This window comes from Azolla caroliniana, unplaced genomic scaffold (genome assembly GCF_043228905.1).
Source record: "Azolla caroliniana isolate FFs.n. ecotype wild unplaced genomic scaffold, voAzoCaro1.0.p SCAF_12, whole genome shotgun sequence".
In the NCBI taxonomy this organism is placed as follows: domain Eukaryota; kingdom Viridiplantae; phylum Streptophyta; class Polypodiopsida; order Salviniales; family Salviniaceae; genus Azolla; species Azolla caroliniana.
The window spans coordinates 16,957,865-16,979,176 of NW_028230447.1; the positions used below are offsets into that span (position 1 = coordinate 16,957,865).

Sequence of the window (21,312 nt, forward strand, 5' to 3'; positions counted from 1 at the left end):
TCTTTGCCTTGAAAGCAAATCGAACCAAACCATTTATATAACATAAAAACCAAACCAAACCGTTTATGACCTCTCAAGCCATTTAAACCAAACAATTTAGGAAAAGGTAAAGCAAACCATTTAAACCCAAACCGTTTCAGGAAAAGTTAAACCAATTTGAACCATTTAATAAAAAATCTAAACCTAACCATTTAAGTCGAACTAATTAAAAATCTAAATAAACAAAAAAACATTGAATTAAATAAGCATTTAACTTAAATTTATTAAATCAATAAAAAAAACATTAAATTAAATAAGCATTTAAATTAAATTAATTAAATCAATTAAAAAACTACATATTAAATTAATAAACCATTAAGGGGAGAAAAAGTTAACAAAACACCACGAAACCTATAAACTGATAAACTTGAGTTTTAGAACCAAACTGAAGCATTTATTAAAAAAGTTTGGAGCCAATAAACCGTTACCATGGCTCAACGGTTCAGTTTGGCTGAGTCGAAACCGGGCCCATAGCTACAAACTAGTTAGGTAGTGGTGTCACAAAACAACTTACTCCAAAGTATCATGGCCAATAAACTATTCAACTCACTGCCTTCGACAATGCCACACATAGAATGAACATTACTTGAACAAACTCCAAACATAACTTATATTTGAATTTCTTGTTAAGATATATGCAACTTTGAGTTCAAGGTAAAAAGCTTAAATAGGTTGGTTGTAGATGTGAAGATTCTGGCTGGTTTGGGAAATATGCACATGCAAAATTTTTAAAGAATTTTTTTTAGTGTTGTTGTATGATGGTTATGCATATATATTATTTTATGTTTAACCTGAGAAAGCGTAAGAGGTGCTGTCTTGAAATGCTTGATGCTTAGGAGATGGTCATGCCATAATTTGCCTTAAATTAATATATTAACATCACTCCCTCCTTTAAAAAATGCACTCTTGCAATAAAAAGAAGAAGTGATGTGAGTTTTTTAAAGTTGTCTCTTTCTCTCCTGAGGCATCATCAAATAGTATGATTGGCCATTTAATCATAAATTCTTAAATTGATTCGAGCTGTGGATTTTTTAGTTTGAAATAGAGAATGCATTGTAGCACATGAGTAACCAGATCCTTACCAAATATTGTGATGTCATTAGAACCCAAGAGTTCTGTCAAGTAAATGAATATGAACACCATAAGGAAGATGTAGATGATAGGTAGATGTGGCCGACATAACATGGGGCTAATTTTGCAAAGTCGCCCAAAGATAATGTTTTAGAATGACAAGACAAGCAAAAAGACTTTTTGTCTAGGAACATACATGAGGATGTTGATGATTATCAACATAAAAGTGTGCCCTATCTTGATAAATCTTAACATTATCTCGTGCAATATATGAAATTTCTTGCAAAACAAATTGTGTGCTCTTTAATATGTGACGATGTGTATTAACATCAATTAGAGCTCATGATTGGAAGCCATACATCAACATAAAATGACAAAAATACGAAGACGGTTGAACATAAGTAGTACATCTTGATTTGGTTGATTCCATTTTTAGCTTTAGTGGGAGACTTTTGCATGACATTATTTTAAATACGATTAGTTGGAGCACTTTATGGTTGAATGCCAATATCATGGTGAACCATCACCGAAGGCGGATCACCACTCCATCCAACCTCGATGCTCAACATGTCACCGAACACGAGCTTGTAACAAATGATCCCATGTAGGTGGCCATGACAACAATGCCACTCTTAGAACACTTCCCTGAGACCTTGTTAAGATGTCTTCCTTGTTAGGGATGGCCACTAGACTCCAAAACAAGTTGGACACCTTAATTCATACACACTTAAATGACCATCAACAAGTCCAACTTCGCACACAACATAGCTTTGACTTGGTGAACTAACTTGAAAAGGCAACAAGAGATATCTTCACATATGCTCTTGTTCGAGTATCCACTACAAGCCTGTGTGAAGGACTTGAACATCAACTAGAAAAATCAAGTGTTGTGTGAACGAGCAACCAAGTAGACCATCGTCACTCGGAGGAACGATTGTGGACCTCCACAACTGAATCACCATCATTCAAGCTTGTTTCTAGTCCCACCAAGAGGAGTTTATAACACAAAAAAACTAGGAGGTAGTTTGCCTCATTGAGCTCCTATGTGAGAATGATTGACAACTTGGGATAGTCATGGACCTCATGGAGGATGTCATGAAATTAACCATAAGGGGTAACATTATTTCTTCAAAGTCACCATCAATGGTGACCACTCGAGTCCTAACCATATACTCAAATGACTCAATTCATAATCGAGCTCTTGGTTTCCACTCACACCTTGAAAGTGATAATTGATGCAAGCTAAACAAACCTTACATAGCTTGACGACCATCTTTTCAACCATTGAATGCTCGAGATTTGTTGAAGTCATCCCATTCGTGAACAAACAATTGACACTCTTTATGCTATATCTTGGAGACACTATTGATGAGTTGCCAAATGTGAAGGACCATTTCCATTACTCCTCTCGGAAGGGATGGTGTTGCTACACATTCCCATTTTTGTGCCTTTCTAGTGGATTCTCTCATTCTTGAGATTTAGACTAGAGCTCTCCTTCCTTCCTTTCTTGTGTCACTTTTTATACGATTAGTGCTAAGCGCTTCAACATGAGCCCAAAGTTTCCACGAATATTCTTGTATGTGTGTTGTGGTGTATCTTTAACTAATTGAAGCATGGTTTTTCTATTTGTGCATACATTTATATTTCATTAAGTAATAAGGCTAACACTTGATCCCTATTGAGGTTGTAAAGAATCGGGTATGATTCTTGTGTAGCGGAAGAGATGTGTGTTATGTGTATGAGTGAGAGGAATTAGAGGAGAGATGAGAGAACACAAGATAGATAGAAAAAGGAATACTCAAGAAGAAGGTGTATATTACACAAGTAGAATAAGAATTACAAAATGTAGCACAATAAGGAGTCACAACCAACTTAGTATAAAGTATGAGGAGGGTGCTTTATATAGAGTCACCCTCTCTCTTCATTAACTTTACAACAACCACTCTCTTTCTTGGGGAACGTGAAGACTCATAGTCAAGGGAAATATGTAACTCATTAGTTATGTGTCACAGAATATGATTCTATGACACATAGTTAATGTGTAGAGAGTAGTGGTGTGACTCTTGACTTTTGAGTAATCACGGATTCTTAAAAGGTGTGTTCACACGTCGCACTATGTTGAGCTTGATTCTCAACACGCCCCCTCAAGCTCAACTCGGGTCGGTTCCTTTTGATTGATGTATGCTTCAGTTGGTATCCGGTTCGGACAATCTCCAGTGTCTGCTTCGGCTCGTACCCGGTTCGGACGGTATCCAACTCTCGCTTGTACTCCTCCTCAAGCTTGGCAAGTCAGGAATCGTCAATCCGAGGTCTGACATGAATTGCTGAAGCTTGTCGGCTCCTAAGGCTTTGGTGAAGATGTCGGTTGTCTAAAGATTCGTGTTGATGTGTTGAAGGTCGATATCTTCGGCCTGTACGCACTCTCGAATGAAGTGATAGTGCACTTCGATATGCTTTGTGCATGTGTGGAACACCGGGTTCCGAGCCAGATGTATACTGCTCATGTTGTCGCAATAAATGGGAGTCAAATCCTTGATGGGGAGGCCCAGATCCTTCAAAATCCTCTTGAGCCATACGACTTCACATGCAGCTACGACTACACCCTTGTATTCGGTCTCCGTACTCGAAAGTGTGACGATAGGCTGATTCTCACTACTCCAAGATATTGCTTTGCTACCGAGCGAGAAGACAAATCCAGAGGTCGATCGTCGATCGGCTTTGTAGCCTGCCCAGTCCGCGTCTGTGTACCCTTCGAGTCGTATTGGTGTGGCTAATGCGTAGAAAACGCCGTAATCCATTGTGCTGCTCACGTATCGTAATACTCGCTTAGCACAATTGAAATGGATATCTCGCGGAGTTTGCATGAATTGGCTAAGGAGTCCAACTGGATAGCTAAGGTCGGGTCGAGTGATCGTGAGATAGATGAGGCTCCCGATCAGTTGACGATATTGGGTCGGCTCACACTCTTTTGTGCCTGAGTCGGCATCCAATATAAGGTTTCGATCGAGAGGGGTTGCCACAGATTTACATTGAGTCATCCCGAACTTGTATAACAAGTTGAGGATGTAGTGCCGTTAGGAGATCATAATGCCGACCGGAGTCCAAATTACCTCGATGCCTAGGAAGTAATGAAGCTCCTTCATGTCCGTCATCTCGAATTTGTTGGAGAGGAGGGACTTCACCTTCTTGATGTCGACTAGACTTTCACCTCCAATGACCAGATCATCCACGTATAGGAAGGCTTCTAGAGTCGTGTCGTACGTAGAGGGAGTTGTCGGATTTCGACATTCGAAAGCCGATTTGATGAAGATATTGTGTAATCTTCGAATGCCAAGCACACGGTGCTCGTAGAGAGGCTTCTTGAGTTGGCATACAACTTTTGGATGAATGCACGATTCGAAGCCGAGTGGTTGTACCATGTACACCTCCTCGTCTAATTCGCCTTGAAGAAAGGCGTTCTTGACGTCCATTTGGTGGAGGTGCCACCCTTTTGTCGCTCCAAGTGTGATCACGGTCCGCACCATCTTCATCTTTGCCACCGGGGCAAAGGTCTCTTCATAGTCGACTCCATGTGTTTGTGCGTATCCTTTCACTATGACTGGAGCTTTGTAACGGTTTACGGAGTTGTCGGCATTACACTTCACCTTGTAGATCCATATGCAGCCAATTGCCTTCTTGTGCGGTGAGTGGGGAACGAGATCCCATGTCTCGTTCTTGGAGAGTGCTTGCATCTCCTTATTCATCGCTTCAACCCATCTGGGGTCCGTCGCGGCTTCGGAAAATGTTTCCGGCTCTTGTACTGTTGCTACCTTTATCATAAAAGCATAATGGTATGCCATATAATTGTTGTAGCCGAATCCGCTTACGGGGTTCTTTTCACGGGTGGATCGGCGGAGCTTCTCGTTTGCGGATACTACGGCTTTCTCCGCTCCATTTGTCCGGATCTCAAGGCCTTTGAACTCACTATCGAGGGAGTGAGTCGATTCGTTGCCGTTGAAGTGATCATCTTCATACTCCGGCATTTTCACCTTCCCTTTGTCCATCTTTGGACTCGGCCGAGATGTGCTTTGATCGCTCGGGGGCTCTTGTGGCCCACTAAGCCTTGTCGTAATTGGGCTTTCTTCGAACATGCGTGTGAGTCAATCTTCGGCTTCTATCTCTATTTCAGCGGAATTCGGGTCGAGCGAAATCAAAGTCGAAGTTGTCTCTTGTGCGTACCATGATGCAGACTCGTCGAAAACGACGTCTCGACTTACTCGAGATTTTCGAGTTGAGGGGTTGTAGCACTTGTACCCCTTTTGCTCTAGTGAGTATCCTACAAGGATACATTTCTCCGACTTCGGGTCAAGCTTTTGACGCTTCTCGTCGGGGATGTGCACGTATGCAATGGAGCCGAATATCCGAACATGCGATAGGTCCGGCTTCTTTCCGAAGAACTTCTCGTGCGGAGTAAGTTTGTGCACACCCGATGTCGTACACCGATTCATGAGATAGACGGCCGTGTTAGCTGCTTCCGCCCAATACAATTTCAACATGTGCTTTTCGTTAAGCATAGCCCATGCCACTTCGAGGATGTGCCAATTCTTGCGTTCGGCCACTCCGTTTTGTTGTGGTGTATGTCGACACGAAAACTCTTGTTGTATTCCGTCTTTCCATAGAAATGCCGAAAATTCGTCGGAGAAGTACTCCTTGCCTCCATCCGACCGAAGACATCGTACATGTTGGCTCGTGGCTTTCTCGACTTCATTCTTGAATTTTTGGAAGTGTCCGAACACTTCACTCTTTTGCCGCATCGGGTGGTAGATCCAAGTGTGCCTAGAGAAGTCGTCGATGAAGGTCACATAGTATCGGCATCTGCTGAATGTCGCCGTTTGAGCCAGTATACATCAGAATGAATTATGTCGAGTACGCCTTTGCTCATGTTCCGCTCCTTTGGAAATGGGTGCCGATGTTGCTTGCCAAATTGGCAAGCAGCACACACGCCTTCAATCTCTTTCTCCGTGAATGTCGGGAGCCCGATGACGACTCCTTTCAATTGGATTGCCTTGAGCTTTTGGAGGTTGATATGGCCAATCCGCTTGTGCTATAGCTCTATGTCGGAATCGACTTTCATGCCCTTTGCGAACATCGCCGATTTCATCTTGTGTGAGTCGAAAATGAACATTCGGCCCTCTCTTTGTCCATGAGTGATGAGTTGGCCCTCTTTTTCGATGAAGCAACCACCTTGATTAAATCGTACTTGCATTCCTTGCTCTACAATTTGGCCGACGGAGACCAAATTCTTCGTGATAGTTGGTACATGCAAGACATTTTTAATATAAGTTTGCTTACCTTCTTCTTCGAACGGAACATTGCCGATGTGCCGAATCAGGTGCATAGTGTTGTCTCCGGTTTCGACATTGCCGGGTTGGTCCGGCTCTCGAAGTTCTCGGAACCATTCTTGATGCGAAGTCATATGGTTCGAGGCACCGGAATCAACGAACCATATGTCTTCCGAACCGGAGGCACTAGTAGAAGTAGAGGCCGATATAGAATTCGCTTAGAGCATGTGGCCTTCCGAGGCGTTGCTCCTTGTTCGAACATGGTTTTCTTCGACCAACAACACAGACTGAAGATCGAAGGAGGGTGGATTCTCCCATGCTAGTACGACGGTCCGCATCGCGCCGAATCGTGGTGCAAGGCCGCCGAGGCATATTTGCACCATCTCATCATCGTCCACATTGACGCTTATCGAGCCAAGCGAGTCGCAAAGCTCCTTGATCTTCAAGGTGTAGCTTGTGATGGACATATCCCTTTGTTGGATGTTGTTCAACTCTTGGCAGAGTTGAAGCTTTCTCGCGGTAGTGTTGGCAGTGAAAATCTTTTGTAGATTCTCCCACGCTTCCTTCGGCGTCTCGGCTTCTCGAATGTACCCGAGCATGTGGTCATGAACACATGTCGCCAAGCAATACATCACTCGGCTTGCCGCTTGCTCCCACATTGCATAGTTGGTGTCTTCCGAGTCGGGTAGGTTTTCTTGTGCTCCCTTGATGTAACCCCAATAGCCTTGGCCGACAAGGTATTGGTGCATCTTGTACTCCCAAGATGCGAAGTTGTTTCAGTCCAACTTCTCGCTAGGGAGAGTGATCCCCATTTGAGTATTCATTGTCGATTAAGCTTCCTTTCTTCTTTTCCTTCTCTCTCGAACACGAGCTATGTAGTGGTACTACGATAGTGATGAGCCGGTTCTTCTTGAACGGCGACGTAGAGCACAATTGTCGATTAAGCTTCCTTTATTCTTTTCCTTCTCTCTCGAACACGAGCTATGTAGTGGTACTATGATAGCGATGAGCCGGTTCTTCTTGAACGGCGACGTAGAGCACAATTGTCGATTAAGCTTCCTTTATTCTTTTCCTTCTCTCTCGAACACGAGCTATGTAGTGGTACTATGATAGCGATGAGCCGGTTCTTCTTGAACGTCGGCGTAGAGCACAACACACGATCACGATGAGGCGAGTGGGCTAGATCGAGCTACCAAATCGCTTTGATACCATGTAAAGAATTGGGTATGATTCTTGTGTAGCGGAAGAGATGTGTGTTATGTGTATGAGTGAGAGGAATTGGAGGAGAGATGAGAGAACACAAGATAGATAGAAAAAGGAATACTCAAGAAGAAGGTGTATATTGCACAAGTAGAATAAGAATTACAAAATGTAGCATAATAAGGAGTCACAACCGACTTAGTATGAAGTATGAGGAGGGTGCTTTATATAAAGTCATCCTCTCTCTTCATTAACTTTACAACAACCACTCTCTCTCTCTTGGGGAATGTGAAGACTCATAGTCAAGGGAAATATGTAACTCGTTAGTTATGTGTCATAGAATATGATTCTATGACACATAGTTTAATGTGTAGAGAGTAGTGGTGTGACTCTTGATCTTTGAGTAATCACGGATTCTCAAAAGGTGTGTTCACACGTTGCACTATGTTGAGCTTGATTCTCAACAGAGGCACTAGTTTGATTCTCAGCGTTGATAATCATATAAGAGAGGAGAGGAAGGGTTCATGTAAATCATATCGAAAGAAAGATGTATGCTCAATGCAATGCACTTGAAAGTGATACAATGTTTATACATAATTACATGACAAATGACTTATGTTGGTATATTACCACTACCAAATTGGGTTGTTAAGCAAATAATACCATATCAACGTTAACCCACTTGAATAATAATGGTTATACACCACAATTAACTTATTAATAACACTCAACTTCGTGATTACACACAATCAAACTACAGACAACACAATTATTGTTGTGCATTGAAATTATAGGTAAAATTTGCACTATCACATTAAGTAGACAATAATAATTAGTTAATTAGCGGCAAAACCAACTATCTCAAGATTGTATGCTTTTGGATTATCAGTTATATCATTAGATGGTGCTACATCGACAACCCCATTATGGTGTGTAGTAAACAAATACTTCAGAAGGCCAATTTTAGATTAATACAATCTAGTGCCACATTGTGAACAATTTAATCATCGCAATGGTTTCATGCCAAATCACAACTCACTCGACATATGGTTGTCATTAACACACACACAATCAAGTGGCACACCATCAGCAACGCGAAATTCGAGTCTAGATCAACAGTTTCCACATACATACAAACCACGCGTTTTTTGCCATGGGATTAGAAGTGCCACATCAATAAACACCCACTCGTAGAATCCAAGATAGGGTTACATTAACAAACACCATGATTATACAAGGAATATTATCACATAGAAATGCGTGCCACATCAAACCAACACAACACACTAACACAACAATATATGTGACCATCTAGTCATGGGGGGCTAACCACACGAGCAACCGTGATATGCTAACCTTGGGCGACAACACAAACACTATCGATTGGCCAATGTGGTTAAGGGGCAAACCGACCCAAACCCGTTGATGGGTAGCCAAGCAAAGCCCCACGGTTTCACACATCGAATGATCCCTTGGGTGGGTGGTTTCGTGTATTGAAGAAGCCGTTTTTGCTTCACCCAAGGACAACTCAATCACATCTATCTACGGTGCCCACACATTACATGGTCCACGGGATGTCACATTCCGTGAGGCCTCGGGAGACAAGAGACCTGATCCGTCCGGACAAATCCGACCGATGGGACCCTAAACCCTAAACCCTAAACCCTAAAATCCTAACCCTAAGCCCCTAAACCCCTAAACCGATCCATGTTTTCTGATGAGAGTAGATACAGAAGAAGAAGAAGAAGAAGAAGAAGCAGAAGAAAGAAGAAGAAAGAATTAGTGAGACAGGAAAAATAGAGAACAAAATCCGATCCATGTTTTTCCCCATCGATCGACTGACTGACTGACTGATTGTCTGGGTTTTGATCATCGGAGAGAATCTCTGAGTGCAGCAGCAGCAGCAGCAGCAGAGATAGAGAGACTCTCCAATTTTCTTCCCATCCATGGTTTACATGTGATTTGATCCATCCCATCCCATCCCATCCCATCCCATCCATCATTTAGATGCAGGCCAGTTCCTGTACCAGCCAGACCAGGCAGAGACAAGGCCGCTGATCCCAAGGGTTACGGCATGGCAGCAGAATGGGTTGGGCTCGATCTCCGCCAGTCCTATGATGAGGTCCGCCACATTGGCCGCGATCGCGAAGGACGCCATCACCCGCTGTGATTGGATCTTCCCCAATTCTGCTTTTAGTGCAACATATTTGGCCTTCTCACCACCACTGTCATCATCATCATCATCATCACCAGGATCCGAATCTTTCCTTATTAGAGGATCAGAATCTTTGGGAACCCTTAATGAAGAAGATGTCGATGATGATGATGATGATGGATCTGTTACCTTTAGGGAAGGGTTTGTCGCCTCCAGAGAACTAACCTTAGTAGAAGAAGAAGAAGAAGAAGAAGTAGAGGTTAGTGTAGCCGAGATTAGGCGTCTCTCTGCTCGGAAGCCGTTTGTGATGGCGATGAGGTCGGATATTATGAAGAAGACATAGCCGAACGATTCGCCGAACGCCGACATGAAGCTCATCCGGGTCGCGAGGTGGGTGTCCAAGAATCCGATCCGTGCCAGCCACAAGAGATGGTCGAAGAAGAAGTAGACCATCTCGCCTCCGTTTGCAAGCACCGCCAAAACTTGCAGACCAAAGCTTGGGCTAGGGTTAGGTTTCTTGGAATTGACACTAGGGTTAGGGTGGAGGTTCCGTAGGGCGTTAAGGCCAGACAAGAAACGGCCGGTCCGGAAGGCCTTGCGGCTCGTCCCACACGAGACCTCCCATTTCTTGGCGCGCTCGGCGAGGGATGGCCGTCCATGTGATGCCAGATGCCAGTGCGCGAGCTTTGCCACGTACTGGAATGTCTTCACCAGTTTGTCGATGCCGTCTCGCTTGGCGAGGAAGATCACGAGGCGATCGAGAGGGTCTTCTTTCCTCGCCATGATCCCCCCTTATCAAATATGTGTGTGTGTGTGTGTGTGTGGTATTATTGATTGGATTTGGGTACAAGAATTTAATCTGGTGAATGGAAATGGGTTTGGATATGAAAGATCGATCAATACAAAGGCAATCTGGTGAGAATGGAAATGGGTTTGGATATGAAGGATTGATCAATACAAAGGCAAGAGAGAGAATGGAGATATACTCACTCTTCCTCAACCACACATAGACTTTACCACTCTTATCCTTTCTCAAAAAAGCTTGAAGAAAAGTTCTACCATTTAGCCTATATCTATCAATATATATGTTATATTCTAAGGATGGAACATGATTTGTTATGCTTTTCTCCTTGGAATTAAAACTAATCCACTCATGTTTCAAGCGAGTTTTTTTGCCTAATCAAAGAAAATGAATTATCCCCGCTTATATTTCCGGTAACCTGGTATTCGCCTCTCCCTATCAGCATACATCAGCTAGAGTTCTCACATCATCCTGCCACATGCATGATATGTCTTGTTTCTCTCCCAAGCTATGGTATTTTACTTGTTTTTCATTGGAGGGATCGAGGCCATATGTTTTTTTTGGTTTCTTAGAGGAGATTAAGAATGCGAAAAAGTTCTAGATGAGACAATGGTTGCCGATTCAGTGTAATTTTAATATTTGAGAAACACAATCCGGTGTGTAGTCCCACATCATGCGATAGAAAATGTCCCAATCACGTTACTATAGAGTTTATTCTCACAACTTGGATTTTGTGCCACAAAACAAGAATCCCATTCCTGATTTATTTATTTTCTTCTCTTTTTCTCACAACTTGTTGCTTTTCACCAAAATGCAAAACCCGAACCAAATGCAAGCAAAATTCTTTAAAAGGCAATAGTATAGAAACAACTATTGCTCTACATGATGCACTTTTCTGGTACATTAAGTTGAATGCATTCTCAAGATGATTATCCTAAATAAAATGCATATAGGATTATTAGGGCCCGTAGATAGTACAAGAGCCCTCTAGTTATTGTTTTGATCTAATTTTTAGTAGTGCTTGATGAGATACTATAAATAGTGTACACTTCCAATGCTACACAAATTGATATGCGACCATAAATAGTTGATGTAAGATCCTAAAAATAAACCACCGAGGATTTGGATCCATTATTGAATCTGGTGCAGTTCTTGAAGTCAAACATGCATTGGTTCTTTCATCCACAGTTGAAGAGCCCATTTTTACTTTTTCCTTAATTTGTTTTCTGATTTAATAGAACTTTTTGTCTTTGAATAACAAAAGAAAATATTACAGCAACAAGAGGATATTTAAACATGTTCTTTTCCATGATTTTGATTTAGAATGCACTTTGATTGCGAAGTTTAGTTCAATTTTTACATTATGCCAGATACATGTTTAGTTCATCCAAAGACAGCACATGAGTGCTTTTTCTTGCAATGTGCTGTATTTCTTTCTACCTTCCACTATGTCTCCTTATTCATCGGACGCATTTTCAACACATCCCCACTAGAAAAACTTTGTCTATACAGAGCTTTTAAGAAACCACAACAACCTTCCGTATCCTCAGTGTTTACGTTACTTCGATGACCTGTCTTTACTCCATGCAAAGTGCACCCTTTGACCAGAATTTTAATGCAAAACAAGTTAAGTTTATTATAAAGCGTAGAAATTGCAAAGGATTGATTGTAACACATGAGAAATGGGGAATATCTCTTTATCACCTTTAATCCATTCTGAGGTGTGTAAATTTGAATTTGCTGCTTTGATTAGTTCTTTTAGCTCTTGATTAACCTGGAGACAAAACATGGGCCAAAACGACAATGTTTTACTTGATTTTGAGACAGCCATCTATCCATAAACAATGAGATGGTAAAACATGTTTTGATAAGAATCTTCACTAGAAGGTGAAACTAATATTAGAGGAGTTTTCTGGTTTTTTGTTTTCTTTACCCAAATTTGAAACATTCATTGTCAACCATAGAAAGGTTCCTAATAAATGAAATCATACTTTCCCAAATCCAAAAAGATATGGCTTAACATATGTACACAATCAAAGTTTACCAAAAACAAAATTCAAATTCGATGATATATTTTTATTCTCATAGCAGAACCTCCTCATTACAAAAAATTAAACGTGCACAATATCACTCAAATTTAGATCAAAACAATCCATATTTCATTTTGATATCTACTTCTCTGGAAAAGTATTTCCGTTTTGGGTTCACAGTTTGTTTTACCTCTTCTGTGTGTTGGTGTGTGATGAGATGCCCGCCAGGAAGCTCAACCATTCGAGCGACTGGATGTAAGTGTCGGGTGATGGTTCGAGCATGCTTTACTGATGCGATAACATCACCCCTATACAAACAAATATAATCAATCACTTGTTAGAGAGGCAAAATACCCTACTAATGTTCTCGGTTGAAACCCTCGGTTTTTTAAAATCTTTGAATCTAGGAAAAACTATTCTAATTTCACATTTCAACCTTCCTATTTCAGCAAATTAAAGAATATCTACATATATATAGTTTTTGCCAATATTTAGAGCTTATCATTTATTTTTCTATTAAATGTTTATTTATTTTTGCGTCTTTCTTGAATTAGGTTCTCAAGAATTATCCTTCGTTAAGAGGGTGCATCTCTAAAACAAACATATCAACCAAACACCTGCCATGAATGACTGAGACCAAAATAGATGACTTTCGGATTCTTTCATATTCCTGGGATGTCATCTTATGTGTCCAGCATGCATTTAGCTGGCCTTTCTCCCCATGGCTCGGCTGCACGCCACTGGTAGAAATGTTCTTCACATACTCCTGATTCACACACACACACACACAAACAAACAAACAAATAGCGACAACACATTATAATTATTTAAGGTAGATGTGAATTCAATACTTCAAGTCAGCACATAAATGTAAAGCAAGAGAAAAAGGACATTAAATAATTCAAAAAACATCGTCTAAAACCACTTCTTTTAAATGTTTAAATAAAACGGAATGATTTAAGCTCAGATTTTTACATATTTGATGAGGTTTAATTTCAGAATTTACAAAAGAAATGGAGCAATTTAAGCTCACATTGTACAGCATAAATGGATTGATTCAATTCCAGATTTTATAAAATAAATGGAATGATGGAAGTCCATATTTAGGAACTACTTTTATATACAAATTTGTTTGCTACATGCATGAATATGAAATTTTTTACCTTGAAAAGGTACTCCCTTCTTGATTCCTCTCCCACTAAATCATCAAGGTAATCCTGAATCATTCATATCCAAAAATACTTCTGAAATAGCATGAAAGGAGCTTAAACAAAGATAATAAAAAATGCATGATGTGAATAGATACAAGAGAGTACATTTCCGAAGAAAAGATACAAAGTCTCTCAGAGAAGTAAAATACCTCAGTATAATGGGTGTCAAGATCAACCAGTGCCCTTTGTTCTGGAGACTTTGCTTTCCAAAAGCGATACGCTATTGAGAGTAATTTCATGTTCAGCTGGTTGACATTGCACAAATGTTATAGAGTAATGAATTAAGTGCTAACTTCTAAGATACGAAACCATAACAGGACCATCTAGTCAGTTTGCTCTAAATTTATGCTAGAGAAACAAGAGATTTAAATTCTAATGTAAATTAGCTTGTATCATATACAAATTATTCCAAGTCCTAATATCTTTTAGGATTCTGGGGGTATGGTTCATAAGTAAATTTGGACACTTAAAAAGCATACAATTGCATCCTATAAAGCATCAAAAAGCTTTTTTGTTACAGATCTCAAGATATTCCTTATCTTGTTTATTTATTTCTGGTCCTAAAACAATACCCCTAATATTTTGCATATTAAGTAGGATGGCCCCTGGTTTTCAATGTTTAGCTGACTAATTAATTGAATGAATGCTGATTAAACCAACTAGATTGCCATTACGTCCAAGTAAGAATGATTAAACCTAACTAAGTTTAAGGGTATTTTGAACATTTTAGAAAACCAGGAGGCATCGTGATAAATATGCAAAAATGTTAGGCGTACTACACTGGATCAATTAAGTACTATTGGACGAACATAATCTAACCTTGGGTACACTCTGGTAACCACCACCGGTTGCACTCAAGAGCGCCAAAGAAGCAACACGGTCAGGTGATATTGCTGCCAGCTTGGAGGATACCATGGCTCCTATTATATGCATTTGTCTCATTTAAAAAACCTGAAAATTGGATAAAGAAAAAACAGAACACAGAGAGAGAGAGAGTTTTTGAGCCTCCAAGGAAGACTAAATACGATCTATGGGGGAGACTGAGATCATGCGGATATTCGAACATGGGTTCTCTCATTTTATACTTTTCATCCTATAGCCTGAACCATTAAACCAACAGACCAGATAGAGAGAGAGAGAGAGAGAGAGAGAGAGAGAGAGAGAGAGAGAGAGAGAGAGAGAGAGAGAGAGAGAATAGTCTAACAATTCATTACCACTTAAGACTTACATAAGCTTATTACCTAGCGAATGACCAAAAACATGTGCCTTTTCCCATTTCAAGTGATCCATTAAAGCAATTGCATCCATAGCCATGATTTCTGTCCTGCATTTTATAGCCTTAAGTTCATTGCATGAGCTAGAAACAATAAATTAAATTATCATAATGGCAAACACACCAAAATATCCACGACTTCTCAAAATTTTATTGGAATATCAATAAGCATTAAAAAATGACCTGAATATCCCTCGGAAGTAGTGAAGTATGTGCTTCAGTGGGATATTCTGGCAATTTCTTAAAACTTAAGATACTTTGGCATTTTACCCTTCATTAAAATGTCATTCTAGTCTACAATGTTGGCAATTTGATAAAACGTGAGAGCTATGTTGGAAAGTATGGATTCGCCCAAGACAATATGATTCAATCATGCACCCACTTGGAAAAGAAAGGCAAGAAGCTTTTGAATAAGCATATAAATTTTAATAAAATCGAGGATAGGTGAAAAGAATAGAGAAATTATACGTGTATTTAGACTTGCTTTCGGGTGCTGAGCTCTTCCCAACCCCACGACTATCAAATGCGCAGATTTGTATTCCAGAAAGAGACATATTGGCGTTGTCTTTTACTGAAGAAGGTTCATCCTCTTCATAATCTTGACTGGGGATAGCTAGCTCTCTAATTTGATGATTCCACGCTTCAAGAGTTGCAGCGAATCCTTTAAATCCCAGTGACATAATGCAAATAAGTAGAAGTACTTAAACCACTTTAATTAGCATTGATCATCAAAGAAAAAAAACAAATGCTAATCACTTATTTCTTCCTGAAATTGGAACAAAGCAAAAATACATGATAAAACAACTGCTGTTCATTCTTATCTCCATAAAATTGAACAAACGGAAAGTGAAAAACAAATGTTGATCATTTCTGTCTCCATAAAATTTAAACAAAAGCAAAAGAATAAAGATAAAACAAATGCTAGTCATTTATCTCCTGGAAATTGAAGTAAAAGAAAGTGAAAAAAAAGGCTAAAAATTTGTTGTTCCCTGAAAGCAAAAATATCCATGATAAACAAAAAGAAACATTATTAACTTATTTCTTTATGAAATTACACCGAAAACGACTCATAAGATCAAACAAATGCTAACCACTTATTTCTCAAAAAGGGCCATGAAAAAATGAAAAAAAAAACAGGAAAAACCAAATTCAATTCTCCATAGAACCAGAAGAAAATGCATGAAACATAAAAGCTATCACTTATTTTTGCATATGTAAGTAACACAGTCTATGAAAGGCTGAATAGACATATGTGACCAAAACATTTTATACAAACACATAAAACTTGAATAATTGTCTCTCATCATAAATATAACAGATAATATGTAAACTAACCACAAGATAAATTTAAGGTGTTTCTTCAGTATGTCCCCTTTGACCATTCTAGATCATATCGATTACAATAGTGTGACCTCTGTCTCCTTTTAAAGCAATGATGGCTTTTATCCCTATTAGATAATGAGTTTGTGGATGAGATCACCGAGTCCACATTCATTTTGCGTGAAAATGTGTAATGCCTCTCCCAATGTGACTCCTCTAGGGCGTGTTCTATTGTGTGTAGACCTCTAGGCAACTGACATGGGTGGAATCATGGCTATAAATAAGTTAGTGATGGTTCTCTTTACGGCTGTGTTGGCCTGTCTCTCCTCTTTTTAGAAGGTTAATCCCATTGATTCTTGAGATTTTCTTTTGATAGCATTTGTAGTTAAAGCAAGCATAATTGGTCCTCAGAGTCAGTGGCTCTTTGTAATGGTTCAAAGCCTTATTAAAGAGGCATGTTCCTCCTCCTGTCAGAGCTCCTTCAAGTTCAAGCAAGCATTATCAGTCCTCAAAGTTTCGTGAAATTCTGTAATGGCCAAAGCCTTCCTAAAGAGGCATATTCTCCTGCCAAACCTCGCTGTGGCTCTTCCCAAAACTGAATTGGCAAGAACAAGACACCATCCAAGTGTGGTTGCAATTCAATGCCTATGGCCAGGTGATTGGAGTCTTGGAAAAACATGAAATGATAAGATGTGGATGTTCCTTCCTAGTGCACCTGGTGTTCTTCACTACAAAATACAAGAGGGAAGCCACCTGTGCACCCAAAAAAATAGAATTGTGGAAAGCACAAGATGACGATGAAGATAACTACATTCTGGAAACAAACGAGAAGCCGATGTCTAATATGTAAACCTCTAGTGCTACAGAAAAAGAACAGGCTAAAAGTCTTATTTTAAATGTCCTCTCGATTCTCTCTTGCTGCTTTTCGATAAAGCTAAAAACTGCTGTTTGATGAGCCTGTGTCGTATTAGGTAGTTGGTTGGGTGAAGGCTGACCAAGCCGCAAATGTTTAGCTGGTCTTTTTTGACGATCAGCCACACTGGAACTGAGACACAGCCCAGACTCCATAGGGAGGCAGCAGTGGGGAATATCAGACCATGGGTGAAAGCCCGATCCAGCAATATGGCGCGAGTGGGTGAAAAACGTTGCATTAGCGAGGAAGGGCAATGCCACTTGTAAAGCTCTTTCATCGAGGTCGATTATGACAAGAGTTGAAGAAGACGCCCTAGCTAATTCCATGCCAGCAGACGTGGTAAGACGGGGGCGGGGGGCAAGTGTTATTCAGAATGACTGGGCGTAGAGGGCACATAGGCAGTGAATCAGGTTGAAAGTCAAACACACCAGCTCAACTGGTGGAATGTTTTCAAAACCAATTTACTCGAGTGGGACAGAGGGGAGTGGAATTTCGTGTGTAGGGATAAAATCCGGAGAATATATGAAGGAATGCTGAAGTAGCAGAGGCAGCTTTCTGGTGCTCGCCATATGCAGGTAGACTTGCACATACAGTTCCGTTGGGGGGATATGGCCAGCAAGGGACCAATGCCTACCCGACTAAGCGCATGGAAAAATTAATTGAGTATAAAACATATTTCTAAGCTTTACTTCATTCTGATTGTTTGGAGGGCGACCGTGAAAAGTCACTGAATGAAGTTCTCCTGTGGGCACTGCAAAAACCCACGGCAGAGCGGATATTACTAATCGACGTATAGGATATGATGATGGCAACAGCATGTCATAAAAGGAGATAACTGGGAATAGCCAACTCTTAGCATATCTCCAACTACACACCATTTGTAGAGACAAAGGCACCGACAAGAGATATCAAGCTCAACAATACTATAGAATAAGGGGGATAGAGTAAACCCAAATAGGAAGCTTTTACCAATGGGCAATCTAATGTGAAAGGAACACACCAAAATTATAAAAAGCTATAAAACCCACCCTTTGGTGACTTTTGTAGCTCTTCTCCAATCTTGGGGTTTTCCCTTTCTATATGTGTATTAGGAACTTTCACTCTATCCCCTTAATCTTCTATTAGAGCTAAGAGTGATTAGGGTGAGTGGCAGTTGAACGAGGGGTACCTGTGCATTGAGGATCTAAAGCGAGTGCACCGGCGATAAAGGAAACTGGGATTCAATATGGGCATGGCAAACATCTGAAGTGTAACCACACACACTCCACACGACCTTTGCCGCTTCCCCAAAACCAAGTCCAATCCTCTCCCTCTCCCGCTCCCTTACTCCAAAAGGGATTCACCACTTTGGATCACATATTGACACTCCAAGACCTTATTAATGAAGGAAGAGGCCATAAAAGGACAATCCATTGTTGCTTTGAGGATTTCTGCAAAGCCTTTGAAATTGCACCATGTGCTCAACGCTGCTGCAGCTAGAAGCCCTTGGTGTTCCAATAGATATGCAATGGGGAATCTATGCATTATAAGAATCAGTGCCAAGAAAAGTTTGTGCACAATAAATAGTCGAAGATTGTGGCTGGCACAATACGAGTGAATCAAAGATGCACACTATCAAGAGAAGTGGTACTTAATTACATAGAGATTGGGCGGTTCACAAGCACAATTGGCAAGGACAACCATACCAACATTACTATATGTTGATGGCATGATATTGATCTCTGATGCTCCAGAGGAACCATAAAGACATCTAGATGGTTTAATGTCAAATTTTATAGACAAAGATTCTTCGGTTATTGTTGATCAAACTAAGGTTAAGTCATTTTATAGCACGGGTAACAAGAATAGAACCAGAATTCTTCTTGGGAGAAGAAAGATCCTCATAAGCACATACACAGTCTGTAATTCATCCAGTGAATAGGTCCCCAATTGCATGTCCATAGCATCAAAATCGTAAAATTGAGAGACCCTTAGTTTGATCCTTACCCTGTGCTTAGCCCCATTCCGTAGATTGTATGTAGTCTCTCATTGATGTGAATAAAATATTTATGCATTAGTACATCGATCTCTTCTAGCATCTCAACATAGATTTAACCCCGGGAGCTGTGCCAAAAGCCTTACAGAATTCTGAGAGCAACAGTATGCCTTCCTTTCATGTGTTCATCCCTCTTCAATGATGGCTCTAAGTGTAGAGTATATGGGTCCAGTTATCCTTTACCAAAACCTGCTTCTTTTGCCCCAACGGCCCTCCTCCATGATGTCTTAAGTATAGGTTCTGGGATCCATAGTGATATTAATCATTTTGGGTCTGTAATGTTCCATATCCATGCATTTTCGGCTCAATGCTTTACTGCATGCTCTTAAACATAGATCCATTACACAATGGCCAAACATGGTGCCACCTGATCAATCCTGATTGTTCTGTAGTTGCTCGGTACCATGGGGTTCCCATTCTTTTAATAGAAGCACTGAACCCATGAATAATCTCCTAACAAACTAGATGCAAACAGAATCATAACATGAAAATTAGAGATAAAGAGAAAAAGAAACATACCCATGATAAGCAGCACTTTGGTGTCCCCTTGCCCAAATGTCTCATAGTAGATGGACACATTTTCACTAGTTTCACAATGGGGCATTCTGAAATGTCTTCTTCCTGCTCTTTCTATCTTTCTATCTTTCTTTCAACTAGTGGGCTATCAAGTAATTGAACCTGTGATCTGCAAAGAGAAAAAGAAAAAGAAGCATAGATTAACTCTTTAGATGGATGCATGGATAGATAGAATAATCAATAGATAGATAAGTATTATCTTGAAAATATTTTCAGAGAGTTAGCTACAATTTTAAAATAGGTCTCTGAAGATTGGTACCAAGCTTTCGAGACAGATGAGGATCCCTCTCCTGTCCAGATGGAAGGCTTCATCAGAAATTTGGCCAGGAATCTCTCTTTCTATTGATTCATCAATCTGAAAGCATACAATACAGGCAGTGAAACAAGTGGTGTTAGAGAGTCACATATAAGATCCTTTATGGTCACACTCACACACACACACCAAACTACACAAACTATGGCTTGAATGGGCCCTACTTTGTTGTCGGTGCAGTTGCCGCCATTGCCAGTTGCTAGGGGGGGTTTCCGAAAGGAGATGTTGCCATTGCCAAGGGAGGGTTCCGAAAGGATCTACCACCGTTGCCCAAGGGCCAGGTTCCGAAAGGACCTGCCTTATGCCATAATAAGGGTGCGGGCACCTGCCTTACACGGGTGCCCGCACCCAAAACCCTACCCCTTGTAGTTCCATGAGGATCAATCAATCATGCATAGATGCGGGGTGACCAACATCCATATGCGCCCAACCATCCTATATAAACATGTGCTTTAGTCATCGATGAACCATTATGGTTCAATGCTAATCTTCGACATATTCTTGTAATCTTGTTCTTCCTGTCCACGTAATTACATTCTCTTCTATCATGTTAACTTAATCTTGGGCACGACCTTCACAAGTTGGATCAAAATACCCTCTCCTTCTTTTTTCAAGAGTTTCTCAAACTTTATCCTTGCAATGGAGACTGTTTGTAAGCAAGAGTATATGCATGTTATGATAACATGTGGCAATGATAACGTTATGGGCATTATGGAAATGTTGATGCAACCGACTTTATGATGCGGCAGATCAACGTCTCTCAAATGTCTTGTTTGAGATATGGGAGAACTTGCTGGCAGTAGTCCGTGGCCAGTATGACAATATGTATGGTTCCCTAGAGACTGTAAACAAGAGAAGGAAGAAGCTTCTTCACTTATGGAAAAAGTTGCCCCTTGTTAAGGATTAGGTAATTAATTAAGGAATAATTATTACCTAATTATGTGATTAAGTTAAGCGGAAGATTAAGTGAGATGTGTGGTATGTGTGTGAGAGGAAGAGAGAGAGAGAGAGAGAGAGAGAGAGAGAGAGAGAGAGAGAGAGAGAGAGAGATAC

General features: G+C 40.4%; 2 protein-coding genes across 4 annotated transcripts; both read right to left on the reverse strand.

Annotated features, from left to right (window-relative positions):
- Nucleotides 1–9,581: 9,581 nt before the first annotated feature.
- PEX11B (peroxin 11B) lies at nt 9,582–10,811 on the reverse strand. Its single transcript, XM_087328900.1, has one exon. The coding sequence runs from the start codon at nt 10,567–10,569 to the stop codon at nt 9,631–9,633; it is 939 nt and encodes a 312-aa protein (XP_087185026.1). The 5' UTR covers nt 10,570–10,811; the 3' UTR covers nt 9,582–9,630.
- Nucleotides 10,812–11,875: 1,064 nt separating this feature from the next.
- On the reverse strand, nt 11,876–20,318 carry LOC147857268 (alpha/beta-Hydrolases superfamily protein). Of its 3 annotated transcripts, XM_087328566.1 has the most exons (11): nt 20,206–20,318; nt 19,890–20,055; nt 15,571–15,763; nt 15,071–15,153; nt 14,649–14,749; nt 13,979–14,074; nt 13,782–13,835; nt 13,236–13,384; nt 12,809–12,926; nt 12,293–12,362; nt 11,876–12,186 (listed from the first exon to the last, which is right to left on the reverse strand). In XM_087328566.1, the coding sequence occupies exons 2-11, from the start codon at nt 19,972–19,974 to the stop codon at nt 12,035–12,037; spliced, it is 1,101 nt and encodes a 366-aa protein (XP_087184692.1). In that variant the 5' UTR covers nt 19,975–20,055; nt 20,206–20,318; the 3' UTR covers nt 11,876–12,034. The 3 variants fall into 3 exon arrangements, with proteins under 3 accessions (XP_087184692.1, XP_087184695.1, XP_087184693.1); XM_087328569.1 differs by lacking the exons at nt 19,890–20,055; nt 20,206–20,318 and adding an exon at nt 18,025–18,153 and having other exon boundaries at nt 15,071–15,148; XM_087328567.1 differs by lacking the exons at nt 19,890–20,055; nt 20,206–20,318 and adding an exon at nt 18,025–18,151.
- Between the last annotated feature and the right edge of the window lie 994 nt (nt 20,319–21,312).

What these genes read in the sequence shown, in the direction of transcription:
- PEX11B (XM_087328900.1), bottom strand. Translation starts at nt 10,569, where the DNA reads ATGGCGAGGAAAGAAGACCCTCTCGATCGCCTCGTGATCTTCCTCGCC.
- LOC147857268 (XM_087328566.1), bottom strand. Translation starts at nt 19,974, where the DNA reads ATGCCCCATTGTGAAACTAGTGAAAATGTGTCCATCTACTATGAGACA. An exon ending in GAAAGCAAGTCTAAATACAC is followed by an intron (nt 15,154 to 15,570) that starts GTATAATTTCTC and finishes TATAAAATGCAG; the next exon opens with GACAGAAATCATGGCTATGG. An exon ending in TTGACACCCATTATACTGAG is followed by an intron (nt 13,836 to 13,978) that starts GTATTTTACTTC and finishes TGAATGATTCAG; the next exon opens with GATTACCTTGATGATTTAGT.